A 15,317-nucleotide genomic window follows, 5' to 3' on the forward strand; every position below is an offset into this window, starting at 1 on the left:
TAGAGAAAGACAACAGCATGGAACCCGAAGAAATGGAAATAAGCACAAGTACAACCAAACGACCCATAACGCCAGAAGAAAGAGAACAGAAACGGAACAAATCTGACGTTGAAACCCCAATAGCAGCCTCAAATTCCGAGGAGGAGGAGGGAAATGAGACAACAAACGAAACAAGAAATGAAGACGATACCTCGGTAGAAGAGGAGAGCGAAATAAGAAACAATAAAAAAACTATGGAAGGAACAGAGGATCATGAAACAGATCGTTCTGAAGGTAATACCCCTAATGGCTCGGTAATTTTAAAAAACTTTAAAGAACCCCTCAAGACGGCAGAGAAACTGTTTAGGATAATGAAGGAAGAAGGGGAACCGACTTTCTTATTCTTCAAATGGAGTACCAGACTCAAATGGGGGGGAACTCTATCTTTGGTAATATCTAAAGATATTACCAAAGTCGTGCCTCAGCAGCTGGACTGGCACCTGGACCTAAATGAGGAAGAAAAGACACAGCTATGCAACACGTTAAAGTCACTAACATGGGAAGACTTAGAGTTCTTCTCACCCAGCTACAAGATGGGTAGAAGAAAGAGGACTCAATAGGGAAAAGGGGCGTAAAACCGACTCCTACAGGCACTTAAGGACAAACCCGAAATAAGAGAGAAAGTCCACACAGCCATAATGGAAACAGGAGACACCATTTTCCAAGGCGAGGGCGAACGAGGTAGTTATACAATACAGCTCAAATGGGGGAAACCACAGTTACGAAAGAAAGAACTGGACACCAACCAACATGAAGGATTGGTGGAAACTGACTGAGGAAGAATCAACACACGTACTCACAGTGTTGGAAGATATAGCAAAGAGATTTGAGAGGATGGCATACGAGCAGAGAGCAAGAATGACATAAAAAAAAAACCTCTAATTTTTTTTTTTTAATGTTTATATCTAGTTCATACAGAAGGGGGTACCCTGAGAACCTGGGCAGCGAAGGCTTACTGCGGGGCGGTGCAGCTCCCTGTGGGCTGCATCACCCAGGCCATGCTCTTCCTCCGTTCTTTCAGTACAAATCTGCCAACCTACCAGTTATTTACGGTTTTTCTCGATTATACGAAGTACATCTTTTGTTTTTTTGTCCTGTTTCTTTACAATTCTAAGTTTCAATATTCTAGCCTTCCCTTTCTGTGTGTGTTCTCTCTCATTTGTTTTCCACTTCTCTTGTCGGTCAGAAATCTGAAGAGATGGCTGACCGTCGAGAGATGAAAGAACGGATGGAGGGAGATAATGTCGGAGATCTGCTTGGCACTGGCATTTAAGTTAGGCCAAGTAGGTCGAGTGAGGCCTTTTTAACTATCTACTACTATCCACGCTATCTTTCTCCTCCTCTCTCACTATCAAGCTGACTCTCAGCACAACTTTTTTTTGACTCTAAAGAGGCCAATGATGATGAGATATGAACTCTCATTCTACCTCAATAATGGTCGAAAACGGTCTGGGTAGTGGCCCCTTGCCTATAATACAAAACATCATGCATCCCCTTTCTTGGAGATGTGTTTTGGCATTAAGGGTAAATATTAAGATTAGTGATCAGAGCTTATTCCACCTTTATCACGAGTTGCCTTGGTCTTGCACTACCTGTAGGATCAGCTAGACTTGTATCACTTGCAGGTGCAAACTTGACTTGTTTGTCTGTTTGCTTACTCGGGAAATGGAGTAAAACCAGGTTTAAAAATTGCTTGGTATTTTTAACGTTTATTATACCCAATATATATATATATATATATATATATATATATATATATATATATATATATATATATATATATATATATAAACATAAATAAGTTATAAATTATCATTGACCTGCTTTTGGAGCTATCTTGGTGGTTAGTGCTGGTATCATTCATCAGTAAATAGAAGTGGCTGTATAACATTCATAAGCATTCATTTTTCGTGAATTCGTAAAGAAAAGACTTCCCATGTCCTTTATTATTGGTTGTACTGCTTTATATGAATTAGCGATTTTGATAAAATACTGTTATTAATTTTAGAAATTATGCATTGTCTAAATCCATACTTTAAAATACGGAACTGAAAGTCCTGGGATTCCACGGAGGCGTCATGTAATAATATTAATAATAAAATAAAACATAACTAAACATATGACTTGTAATTATCTTTGAAACAATGATAATTTATAAGTAATTTATGTTTACATATATATATATACATGCATACATATATAACATACGGGGGGGATCTGTGTAATAGAACAACTGTATTTCCAATATATGTACTGTATGCAAGTTCATAACATTTTTCCTATATTTCAATATGAACTTTTAAAAACAAGCAGGTCAATGATAATTTATAACTTATTTATGTTTACTTATATCTGTTTGCTTACTTGGGAAATGGAGTATAAAACCAGGTTTATATTTAAAATAACTTGCTTGGTATCTTTAACATATATTATACCCAAGGTAAGAAACTTTCTACATGTATCTCTCATCCTGAGATTTTTATTTAATAAGGTCAAAGCACCTTATGGTAACTTGTGTTGGTAAAATATTTATAAGCTCTGTATTACTTAAAACTTAGTATTTCGTAGCCTGGCTCCCACTTATGAGACCTGAATAAAGGTCGAAACCGGTCTGGTTAGTGGCCACTTGCCTTTAATACATATCATTATACATCTGCTCCAGGAGATGTGCTTTGCATTAAGGTTAAATATTAAGATTAGTGATCAGAGTTTATTCTACCTTTACCACGAGTTGCCTTGGACTTGTACTACGTGCAGGGTCAGCTAGACTTGCAACAGTTGCAGGTGCAAACTTGACTGACTTGTCTGTATGCTTACTTGGGAAATGGATAAAAAAAACCAGGTTTAGATTTAAAATAACTTGGTATCTTTAACATATATTATACCCAAGGTAAAAAAACTTTCTACATATATATATATAGATACACACACACACACACACATATATATATATATATATATATATATATATATACATACATACAATACGGAGCAGAACAACCTCCCATTTCGCTATAGAGTCGAAAAAATCAAGAGCTCGAACGAATGCGACTGTGGGTGACCCTAGATCCAAAATGGCGGCAAGTAAGCGTACCTTCTATTTAGAGCCTTAGTTGTTCCCGTATAGGGAGTAGGCGAGGCCGTTTAGCCTATCTAACTTTTGGAGACTGAGTGGGCAGTCAATCTCTACTGTTAGCCAATCAGAGATAGCTGGCCCAGGGCAATCACTGATTCATCGGTACGCAATCACTGATTCATCGGTATCTAAATAGAAGGTACGCTTACTTGCCGCCATTTTGGATCTAGGGTCGCCCATAGTCGCATTCGTTCGACGGTCGATTTTCTTGGGTTTAAGGGACGAAAAAGCCGAGTTTGCAGGAGAAAAAACTCGTTAACCCGTGCCAGAGAACGACTAACTCGAAAACAGGTCGAGAAAAGGCTTAAAAAAATTTCCTCTAGTCGGCGACTAGATTTAAACCCCCAAATCGTTTCTTCACGCGGTTCAAGCGCCGTAGATTGCAAACGCAACTTTTACTGAGCTACACAGACTCTCTTCTTATATTTAGCTGATAATTATACCATTTATTTCGTGGAGAAAGTTAGTGCATAGCTGTTTAGGTATACATGACTGATTTTACTATAAAGTTTTTTTATTATTATTATTTTTTTTTTAATAATAAATAGAAATCTGCTTCTTCAAACTTTGCCATTGGTATTGGCAAAGTGTAAACTTTCACAATCCTTTATAAACAATTTACCATTAGATACAAATCCCGAGTACAAAAAAAAGTTCAGTTAGTTGGAATTATGTCGAAGCAAATGTTAGGGCTATCAGGCTAGTGGAATGTTTGTTTGTGTTCTTCGACAAGTTTTCGTCTGCTTTATGGAACTCCAGTTTCATTTTAAATTCTTGAAGAAGCTTATGTACAAATGTGTTAAATAGGATTTACTAGTTGTTGGGATTGCATTAAAAATTATCAGAAAAAATAAACCTGACATAATATGAAATTCCAGATTTTCCTGACTGAACATCGAAAAAATGCAAGAAATATTAATATACCTGCGTCACATTAAAATAGGAATCTTGGGCTCCGCTGTTATACTTGCTAACCTTAAATTAAAAAAAAAAAATAAATAAAAACTTAAATGAATGATGTAATAAAAGTCGAAATACGTAATTAAAATGAAAATTTATTCTTTGTATGTGCAGCACACTATTAGACTTTTCAGATTAAAACATACATTGAATTTAACAGTTCATATTATTTTAAAATAATCTGAACCCAAATAGTACAGGTAAATAAAGACAGCAGCAAAAACTCTTCATGGCTGTCATCCTGTTGCTGCTCTATATCTCTGATATGACGTCATCATAAATGAATTAATATAATTTTCTGTCGTTAGTATTTTGCAAAATCTTTATACACGTATGAGCCGCCATCTGATGGACAATGACTATTTACTTTGTGTAATGATTGACAGTCTTATCAATTCACTTGATCAACACTATATGAGGGAGCTTCTAGACACCACCTTTCGTCTAGAAGTTCGTTCTATCATGGTGCATTTGGCTCTGTTTTTTCTTCGTCATCGGGATTCACCTTTTAGAAGTAATGTTTGTAGGTGGGGCACAGATGACATTCCCCTCCAAATCGCAAATGTTTGTCCTTGGGTTAAATACGAGTCCCTGTCTGCAATAATGGGAAAACTTCTCTCGCCGAATGCAACGATAGAAGACGTGACAGTTGCGAGCATAGTCTGGGTAAAACCCATCGATTTTGTCCTCGCAGTCAAACAGAAACTGAGCAGGAACTCCGTGAGCATGAGGTATTTCCACTTTACCTTGTGTCACTTCGGAGTGGGGTTCGCGAGTTTTGTCAACTGAAATAAAATCCTCACAAGTTACTGTCGTTTCTGCTTCACAAGCCAAAGTGTTTTCGTTGAATAGTTCCCCTCGGGGACAGCTATAAAGCAACACTTTACCCTGAGTACACTGATAGTAGCGTCGACACGAACTTGCAGTATCTACATAATATCCTTCTGGTTTGTTGGAGCAGTCAAAGTAGGATGCTGGCGATTTTATCGACGCTCCGCATTTTACATTTTCCGGAATGTCACAAGTTTTGGAGTTAGGATCGAAACGAAGATTGCTAGGACACGAGTAAGTCTTCATCGTTCTGCGGAAGCAGATATGGTATTGCCGACAGCCACTACTGTAATCGGCAAAGAATCCTGTCCTGCCTTTTGGACATTCAAACTTTTTAAGCACAGGAACGTCAGAAGTTGAATAAGTGGATGGAGAACTAGTAGAAATCGCTTCAACAAACAAAGATTCATCTGGGGTAGTCCTGATCACTTCTGGAATGGAAGAGGCTGAAGAATCACTTTCACTAAGCCTGCCATTGTCCAACAATAACCTACAGTCTACATTTCCTTGAGCAGCACAGGTCATTTTTCGCAGACTAAACATTTGGTTTCGAGGACATCTAATAGTTGTCTGCTGATCTTTTTCACAGATAAAGTACCTTCGACAGTTCGTGGAGTAATCAAGGTACAGTCCATCAACTCTACCTTCACAAGAGAATCCAATATCATTAAATTCTTCATCAGATTCGCAGCTTGCGCTTGGAGCAGATGAGCATCTTCCTGTATCAGGATGGAAAGTTATCCCAGTCGGACAGGAATATGAAAAACGTCGATCGTTGATACACACGTGGAATTGACGACAGCTGACGTCGTTGCCTTGGTATACGCCATTAGTTAAGTTGGAACAGTCAAAATTTGCATGAATAGGAATTGCATTCTGATCACGTGGTGATTCATCAAGACGAACGTTTGAGTTTTGTGAACGGCACTTCTCCCCTGGTAAACAGGATCTGCTTAGAGAGTCGAACACTTGACCATCAGGACAAGTATAAGTAACACCTTGCCTGTTGTGGCACTCATGCCATATGCGACAGTTTTCCTCTGCATAGATTCCATTATCCTCGGAAGTACACAAGAAAGTTCCAATTATATGGGGTGGTTTACACACGATATTCTTTTCAAGATCGCATTGAGAAGAAATAGGATTGAACAGAGTATCTTCAGGACAGAGAATAGTCTCTTGGTTGCCATAAATGCATACTATCGCCTGTTTGCATTTCGACTGGAAGTTGGGAAAAATTCCCACCCGACCTTCGCAGTGGTATTTCTGGAGTGGTTTGGGATGTTTGAAAATGTTCCTGTTCACTGTTGACTGGCAACTTACCTGCGAGGACGGCAAGCATGTTTGGGAGACTACATCAAAAAACATACCTTTTGGACAATCTGAAGATATCACTGTACGTCCTCCGACACACAATTGGAAAGAGGTGCATTCCTTTACGTTTGTCGAGTATATTCCATCAGGACGATTGACACAATTAACGTCTTCTATGATGCTGCAATTAACACTGTCCACACTCTTACAAGTGCTGGATAAAGGATCCAGAATCTTGCCTTGCGGGCAAGCTCCATTGTGCACGGCAATACCACTGCGACAAACCGTGAATTCTTCACAGCCAACATCGTAGTCTGGAAATACTCCAGTGGCAGAAGAGGGACATCGAGAGTCATCGGGAAGCCGACAGTCTGTGTTGTAAGAATAGTCGCAGGCAAGAGGACCTGTGTTGAAGATCAGCTCGGATGGACAGGTGTAGTCTTTGACTTGTCCGTTAACGCATAGATAGAAATCACGACAGCCTTTCTGATGGTCAGGGTAGTAACCATCTGGGAGTCCGTCGCAGGAGAATGCATCTTCTGTAGGACAGTGAACTTCACGTAGCGATCCACAACTATTGTCGCTTTCGTCAAATAATTTTCCTGGGGGACAAACATGCTCAGTTATTTCTTCATCCTCGCACACGTAGTACCGCCGGCAACTGTCAGCATAATCGATGTACGTGCCATCCTCTTTCTCCTTACACGACAGCTCAACGCATGCTACCTGGTGGAATGGCTTGCAGAAGTTGGTCCTCCAGTCGAATCGCGTATTTCCAGGACAGCTGAACTCCATCTTTCTCCCACCTAAAAGAAACAATGTGTATTCATTACATATTCATAATCAATATCATTACACCTTTAATATTTGTTGACTGATTGACAGTTACTATAGAATAACTGCCTGATTATCTTGTGATTAATCCAGACGAAATCATAAGTGGTTCCGATTTTTTTTTTTAATTTTTATTTATTTATTTATTTGTTTATTTTTACAACGCCAATTTGAATTGCAGATCATCTACATTAGCGCTTATCTACTATCTATCTATATGGTCACTGGACATCCACAGATGCTGTATGCTCAGTGATGTGCCACACCAGGCCTTGCCATGTAGTCCTGTTTACTTTTCTGGAGACTTCAACTCTCTGAAGATTAGTTGCTCTACACACACCATCCATACATCTCATTGAAAGTCTACCCCTTCCTCTTTTTCCAGGAACTTTACCTTCTATTACTGTTCTGAGAAGTCCTCCTTCCATCCTTTCAATGTGTCCAAAATATTTTAGCTTTCTTTTGTTAATATCCTTAAGGAGCCTTAAAATTCTACTGATCTTTTCTAACCACCATTCATTTGTATGCCTTTCAGTATATGATATTCTCAACAGCTTCTGTAGCACCACATCTCAAAACCAGATATCAATTTCTTATCTGACTTCTTTAGGTTCCAATTCTCACATCCATAAGTCACTGTTGGAAAAATAACTGCATCCAAAATCCTCAACCTTGTTCCCATGGAGATAGATCCATCCTTCCAGATTTTAGACAAGTCTCTGACTGTTGTTTTAGCCATTCCTAATCTTCTTCTGACGTCTTTTGAACAGCAATTCTTCACATTAATAATGGATCCCAGGTATTCAAACTTGCTGACTTCCTCAATTCTTTCTCCATTAAAGTAAGTACACTTGTTTCTCAATAGCTACTCTGTTTGTATTTCCTTTTTTGAACCATAATCTTTGTCTTGCTAGGATTCAGTTGAAGTCCTCTGTTATTACTGATCCACAAAAACCAGTTTATATGACATGGAGCTTTGCTACTCTAAAAAAGGTGAATTCCACATTTTTATGTGGCTCCCCCACTAAACGTTTTTTATAAACAAATAGTTTCATATTTTATGTACTTTGATTTATTTTAACATAGTCTGGAAACTCCGTTCTAGTGTAAAAATTCTATGTTTCCAGAATAAATTATATAAAAACAACGACTTTTTACAGAAGGAATTCACCTGAAATTTTTTGTAAAAATGTATATTTTAACCACCTATGTAAAGCCATCTGTAAAAGAGCAAAATAAGTCCAAAGGGAATTAACTCGCTCATTGTTTAAGAAGGGATGTAGAAGTATTGAAACCAAGAGCATTGCCCGAAATTCAGCATGTCTTTTGAAGAGTGTTTGCGAGACCCATCGCAGGTGATCTTCAAGGTCAATATTGAAAGGGTGCGGCGCGAATCAAAAAGAAAGGCCCGTAGGCAAGATTAAGACAGTAAAGGGAGGAAGTAAGGTTGTCAGCGAATTTTCGAGAAACATTATACAGGGTTCTCCAAACTACTAACAAGACTCGCAAGGGGACGCTAGGGTCCCGAAAACTTAATCAAGGTGCAGGGACTCTGGTGCATAAAAGGGTTGGTTCGAAGATGAGAAGGGCTTCCTTTTCTTCATCCTGAGTGAACCATCCTCGAGAGAGGGCCCGAGGTGCAAGTTCCAGAGGGGAGGGTGAAGAGACCTATCCACCGACGTCGTTCCAGTCACAGCCGAAGATATCCGGAGGCGATAGTTAAGGAGAAATCTTGCCGTGAAGGTCTTATAGTCGAATAAGTGCGACCAGGTCTATGCAGAAATCCTCTGCCCGGCAGTTCAAGACGCCGGAACGCCTACCCTATATCCCGCCTGCTGCTACAACTATTCATCAGTGCCTGGTGTCGCTTCGAAGAGAATTCCAAAACACGGAACAGAAGAGAGAAACCCCCCCACTCAAGCGCCGAATAAGGAAAGAAGAACGGAAGACACATACAAGATAGGAAGAGACCTGTGTGGGTCTAAATATTCATTTATTGTTTATGAATTAAGAAAGAATTCCCTATCGCAATGTTAAATTGTCTAGTTTAAGGAGATAGCATTTAAAGTGTTAATATTTCTCGTTAATGTGTGTAATTGCAAATGAGTGAAACATGAGTGCAGTTAATTTCCCTTGGAGAAAAGATTGAGCTATTGAAATTTCTTTGATTGATTATATGTGTACTTATGATTGAATCTTATTATTATTATTATTATTATTATTATTATTATTATTATTATTATTATTGTTGTTGTTGTTCTGGGCAACTCCATTAAACATTAAACATCCAAAAAACATTATACCTGATATCAAAATTGGAGATGTTAATCTCAGCTCTTTACTTTATGCAGATGATGTTATTATTATTATTATTATTATTATTATTATTATTATTATTGTTGTTCCGGGAAACTCCAAGGAGTCGACAGATTCATCGAGGTAGGTCCTAACATCATGTCAAGAACAACTATTCGACATTGACACAGTATCAATCATACCTTGCCTTGAACTCATTCATGGTCGTAGCACCCACAACAGACTCTGGAAGCTTATTCCACTCATTCACTACTCTCCTAGTAAAAAACCTGGCTCTAACACCCTTGTCAACCACGCTCTTGCCCAGCTTCCATGCATGGCCCCTAGTCCTCCCACCCAGTCATATTTTCAAAAATATCGTCTGGATCAATCTTATACAAACTCTTCAGTAATTTGAATGTCTCAATCATATCACCCCTCCTTCGCCTATCGTCCAATCTCTGCAACCCACAAATCTTCAACCTATTCTCATAAGGTTCATTCCACAGACCTGCTATCATCTTGGTCACTCGTCCCTGGATCCTCTCCACTTCCTCCCCACCACGAAGAAACCCTGGTGCCCATAACTGGGCACAGTAGTCCAGATGGAGTCTTATCAAGGCTCGATACAGAAGAACAACAACTTATGATACCATTGGAATGTTTCAATCTCAATGAGGTGGATTGTATAAATATATTTGCCTAGATTAAGTGTTTGAATGGAATGCGATTCTGAGAGATATATTTGTATACATGTATGTTGTATTTTGATTGATGCTAAATTAGGAATGTCAAGCGCAACTAACGATTTCACGCTATATGTATAACTTCCTGATATTTGTATTATAAAGTATGCTTGTTGAAGGTCTAAGTAAGTGCGAGAGAATTCAATACAAACCAAGTTGAGTGATTGAGAAAGACTAAGAATTACCTTTCATAGATGAATCTTATGATTTCATGTGACATGTATGATTATTTGATCAGAAATTAAACTTGTTGTTATTGTTGATAAAAATAGTTGTCCGATCCAATCTTTTTTTGCAATGCACTGATTCAAAAATCACTATTTCGGACCTGATGGCGGAACCCCAATGAATAGTAGTGATTTATGAGTAAATTTTGCCATGACTGCAAACCTTGGCTAAAATAGGATATGTGTGATTTATCGATCAACTAGGGTATAAAAACTTTCTTTTGCCTATAGGGGAATTTTGGAGGCACAGTATTCGATCAAATAAATATCTGGAGATCCCAGGCAATAAAAATTATACTTAAGGTAGAACAATAAAGAAGGGAAATAATAGAAGACGAACAATAAGTTAAAGAAACATATATATGATAAGAAATAAAGATATATATATATATATATATATATATATATATATATATATATATATATATATATATATATATATATATATAATTAAATGATATAAAGGAATATTGCGTGATAAGATATAACTAACTAACATATAAGATAAGATATAAGAATATATAGAGAACAGAGCCCCCCCCCGTTTACACTCGTGACCAAACAAGGAACTTTTTTCAAACCATTTCAGGTCTCGATAAGCGGGGAGATGGTGTCACTGGGGGCGATGAAATTCATCTCCTACCTAAAGGACAATCACGATCAACCCTGCCTATGACTGGATTTGAACCCGCAACCTATTGGTTGCGGAGTAGATATGCTAACCACTTGGCCAACCAAGCTGCACATGTACAGAGAGTTATGAAGTATGGTCCTCCAGCAAGTATTTTAGTCCTCCAGAGAACAAATATGAGATTTTTTTAAAGCTACTTTAGGCTGCCATTAGAAAATGGTGGTTTCACACCAAGTGATGAAACTGAGCTACTACATAAAAGGAAGTGCTCCACACCTATTTCTGTGTTAAATAAAATCTGCATTATTCCACCCTTACTAACCTGTTTCTTTCACTTCTACTATCATCCCCTACTGCATTCTCACCTGAACCTTTCCTATTAAACAGTTTCTCCCCCTCTCTCCACCCACGATTTTTTGTTTAAATTATATATTTTAAACATAATTTTATTTAAAATGTATAAGTTATATTCAAAAGTGCAAGTAAATACACACAATTAATCCCATAGCTACTTGCAAGTTTAACATAATACCCACGTGCCTATGTAGCCGTGTGGAAATAAACATTTGAGTCCATTGCGCTAAAACGATAGAAGAAAGGCCAAAGTTCGATTCTAGTCGTCGACTGGAGAAACTGTTCTAGCCCTGTGTGTGTGTGTGTGTGTGTGTGTGTGTGTGTGTGTGTGTGTGTGTGTGTGTGTGTGTGTGTGTGTGTGTGTGTGTGTGTGTGTGTGTGTGTGTGTGTGTGTGTGTGTGTGTGTGTGTGTGTGTGTGTGTGTGTGTGTGTGTGTGCGTGCGTGCGTGCGTGCGTGCGTGCGTGCGTGCGTGCGCTAGATACTCAGTCATTGGTACAGGAAAGTATGGTTCCCCCTTGCTGGAAACAGTATTTTATTCCCCCAACTATGTGTTAGAAACCACAAGTTACCGGCAATTGTTTGCCATACTTTTCTTCTTCCAGGGTGCCTATGAAATAATCGATAGCCTTGTGCCAGCTTTACAATGGCGGTTAAGGGTGCTGGGTGGCTGCCTATGAACGATTTGAAAAAGTTAGGACTAAAACGATCATGCCTATTTCCTCTATGAAACAGAATGTGTTAAACGATTTTTTTATATTTTCCTGTAGGTTTCCTATTTTCCTACCAGTAGATGTTTTATATACTGGTCACTAATGGGTGCGGTTTACAAATATAAACTTGCTATGTATACTTATAAAATTAATTTCAAACATACTGTAGTAGGTAGATATGTACATTCATGGTTCATTTCCAAATTTTCCGACTATGGGAAAATATGGAGATTGTGTAATTAGTTCGCAGTAACTTGTATGATACTAGACCACCGCAAGACAGATCGAAATAGGTTCGATTACAGGAGGAACTTTTTTTTCCCTCCAAAGTTTATCGAGCCTTATTCCAGACAAGTAGGTTTTTTTTTTATCTAACTTGGCAAAATGCGACTGCAGAACAAAATGAGTACATAGGAATAAATATTAGCAGCAGGATTAGGATTATCCCGTTATACAGGATGCCCGGTGATTAGGTTCTCGAAAGTAAAATCTCAGTCCAGTTGAGGTGCTACTCGACGGAAAGAAAGATAACATAGTAATTACGAAAATAGTATTAAAAATATATCACGCATATGGTGCCGCACGTGACCAAGTATCTTGCCCTTGATGCTCACAATTTCAGCTTATTCAAAGCATTCTGAAAGTACTCTATTTACACATACGGTCACCGAATAAGAAACTTTTATTTCATAGAGTGGTTTCCGCATAGGCATGCGACTGCCAGTACCGATTCACTTCAATTCCGTGAGCATAGTTCGGTGAGATGTGGGTCGGAAACAGCCATCGTTAAATGTTTCAATCAACCTTTGCACATACAAAGTTCTGTTTGTCCTTACAAGCCTTCTCAGACTACGGTGATCTCGTTTCTGATAGGCTCTCTTAAGACCAAAGTTACATTCTTCGACAATGAGAGTCATTTTTCCACTGATTAAACACCTTTATATCTCGCCTTTTGAGAAAACAGTGAGCTCCTGAAAACCGTGGCTTCAGCCAGACAGGCACCTACAATAAGCCATTTATCGAACTCCGAAAGATCCTTTGTTTTTCCCATTGGGGATCAGCACTACTGACTGTTACTGACAACAGCATTCTTAAATAGTTGTCTAGAACATATGTTGCCGCACATGGCCAAGTATCTTTGCATATGCGCTAAGTAAGTGATGTTTACATACATCTGCATAAGGGTTTCTAATTCAGTGGCCGGTATGTGTAGTTGAATTCCTGATTAGCCTGCCTGTCTTTGCATCGTCGTCAAATATCTGCACGTCACCTGTCAAATCCTTCCCAATGTCATTATATAAATAATAATAAAAAAAAAAAAAATAAAAAAAAATCAGCTAACGCCTTTTTATTCCCGTATACGGGGAGTAGGCGAGGCCATTTAGCCCTATCTAACTTTTGGAGACTGAGTGGGCAGTTCAATCTCCACTGGTACCAATCAGAGATAGATGGCCCAAGGCTATCACTAATTAAGCGGTACTCAGTGAAGAGAGACGGCTCAAATGTGCCGCCATCTCGTGGTCCCTAACCCTAACACAATATATTTAATGTCTGAAATAATGTGGGTTCTACGGTCGATTTTCTTGAGTTTACAGGACGAAAAACCCGAGTTTCCGGGAGGAAAAACCTGCTTGCCCGTGCCAGAGATCGACTTACTCGGGAACCGGTCGAAAAAAGGCTTAGAAAAATTTCCTCTAGTCGCCGACTAGACTCGAAACCATGTCTTCCTTCGTGCGGCCAAGCGCCGTGGTTGGCAAACGCCACATCCACTGAGCTACACAGGCTTAATAATAATTGTTTTTGTATATGTATATGGAATGCGGCTGTCGCAAATGTGTCCAGAGACATTCCCGCCTACAGTTTATTAAAAAAAAAAGTAGAGAAGACAGTGTAGAACCCTGCCTTACACCTAATTCAACTATTTTCCAGTACATCTTTCAAATCTAACTACCGATATGCAAATATAAGTACAGTATAAGATATGACATCCCGAATAATGTTCCAATTGGACTACATAGATTTGGTGTTTTAAACAGACTTTCCCTTGCCACATTTTCATTTGGTAAAATTGGAAAATTGTTCTCCAATTTTCATTGAACTTTTCTGTTCTTTTCTCAAGTAATACCGATAATACTTCCTTCATAATTATCCCATGCTGTTTTATTTCCTCATTCCTAAACTGGTATCATGAGACCGTTAATCCAATCAGCCGTGAATCTTCCTTCTCACCAAGCAAAATGGATGACACAGCATTGTTCACGATAAAACGTTTATACCGTCGTACTTCATATTTCGAATATCTTCTTTAGCTGCCGCATTTCTAGTGTATAATATTAAGAATATACACTGCTTGGGAAAACAAAAAGTTAACGGATATCCCATGGAAAAGGTGAATGGTGCTGTAACGAGTCACGTGTTTGTAGACGGTATAAATTTGATAATATGACGCTCACAAGTCAGTACAACTTTGCCCTGGTGAAATGGTTGCGAGAAGGGAACTGACAGAATTTGAAAGAGGCATTGAGATAGGATGCCATGTTGCAGTCTTATCTGTTCATCAAGCTGTTGGCAAATTGGGCCATCCCAGGTTAACAATCATTGATACCATGCTGAGATGGAAGCGCAGGGAATCAACTGCAAGTGCTACCTGCAGTAGACGACCCATCACACCCACCAACGCGACCGAAGGGTGCTACGAAGAATAATATGCAAAAACATATTATTTCGGCCATTTGTCGGCCGAAACGCTGAATGCTGAGTTCCGAGCATCGACGGGAACACGAATCTGGACAAAAATATTCGGAGCCGAGATTCAGGATATGGGTTTCCATGGCAGGATCGCAATATGCAAGCCCCACATTAACCGAACCAACAAGCAGCGTCGTCTTCAGTGGTGCAAAGAGCGTGTACAGTGGAACGCAGAAACTTGGAAATCTGTATTATGGAGTCACGAATCAAGCTACACCGACGGTGTGGCAGATGCCCGGTGAACGTCTCTTACCAGAGTGGGTAATCCCAACTATGGCGAAGGCCTCCTTGTAATGCGAGGTCTTAATTTGTAGCTTGTCAAGTCAAACGTATGCATAAATACAGCCCTAGCTTTGGAAAGAATATGTTCCATGGCCTGTCGAGCCGAAGTACGTGATAAGGAGAACGAATCATGCCGCACCATTTTCCGATCGAATGGGAGATAGCGGATGTCACGGATACCTGAAGAATGTCTTGTTTATGCTGAAGTG

At 39.0% G+C, this 15,317-nt stretch overlaps 1 protein-coding gene across 1 annotated transcript in view; it reads right to left on the reverse strand.

Annotated features, from left to right (window-relative positions):
* Positions 1-4,419: 4,419 nt before the first annotated feature.
* Positions 4,420-15,317, reverse strand: part of LOC150093416 (uncharacterized) — a 50,686-nt gene continuing 39,788 nt past the window's right edge. Inside the window, exon 4 of the mRNA XM_090413916.1 lies at positions 4,420-7,086. Coding sequence (XP_090270042.1) covers positions 4,637-7,086 — 2,450 coding nt within the window. The 3' untranslated portion in view covers positions 4,420-4,636. The remainder of the gene's footprint in view (positions 7,087-15,317) is intronic.

This window comes from Typopeltis vanoorti, chromosome 24 (assembly GCF_054136105.1).
Source record: "Typopeltis vanoorti isolate ZY-2024b chromosome 24, IOZ_Tvanoo_1.0, whole genome shotgun sequence".
NCBI classification, from domain to species: Eukaryota; Metazoa; Arthropoda; class Arachnida; order Uropygi; family Thelyphonidae; genus Typopeltis; species Typopeltis vanoorti.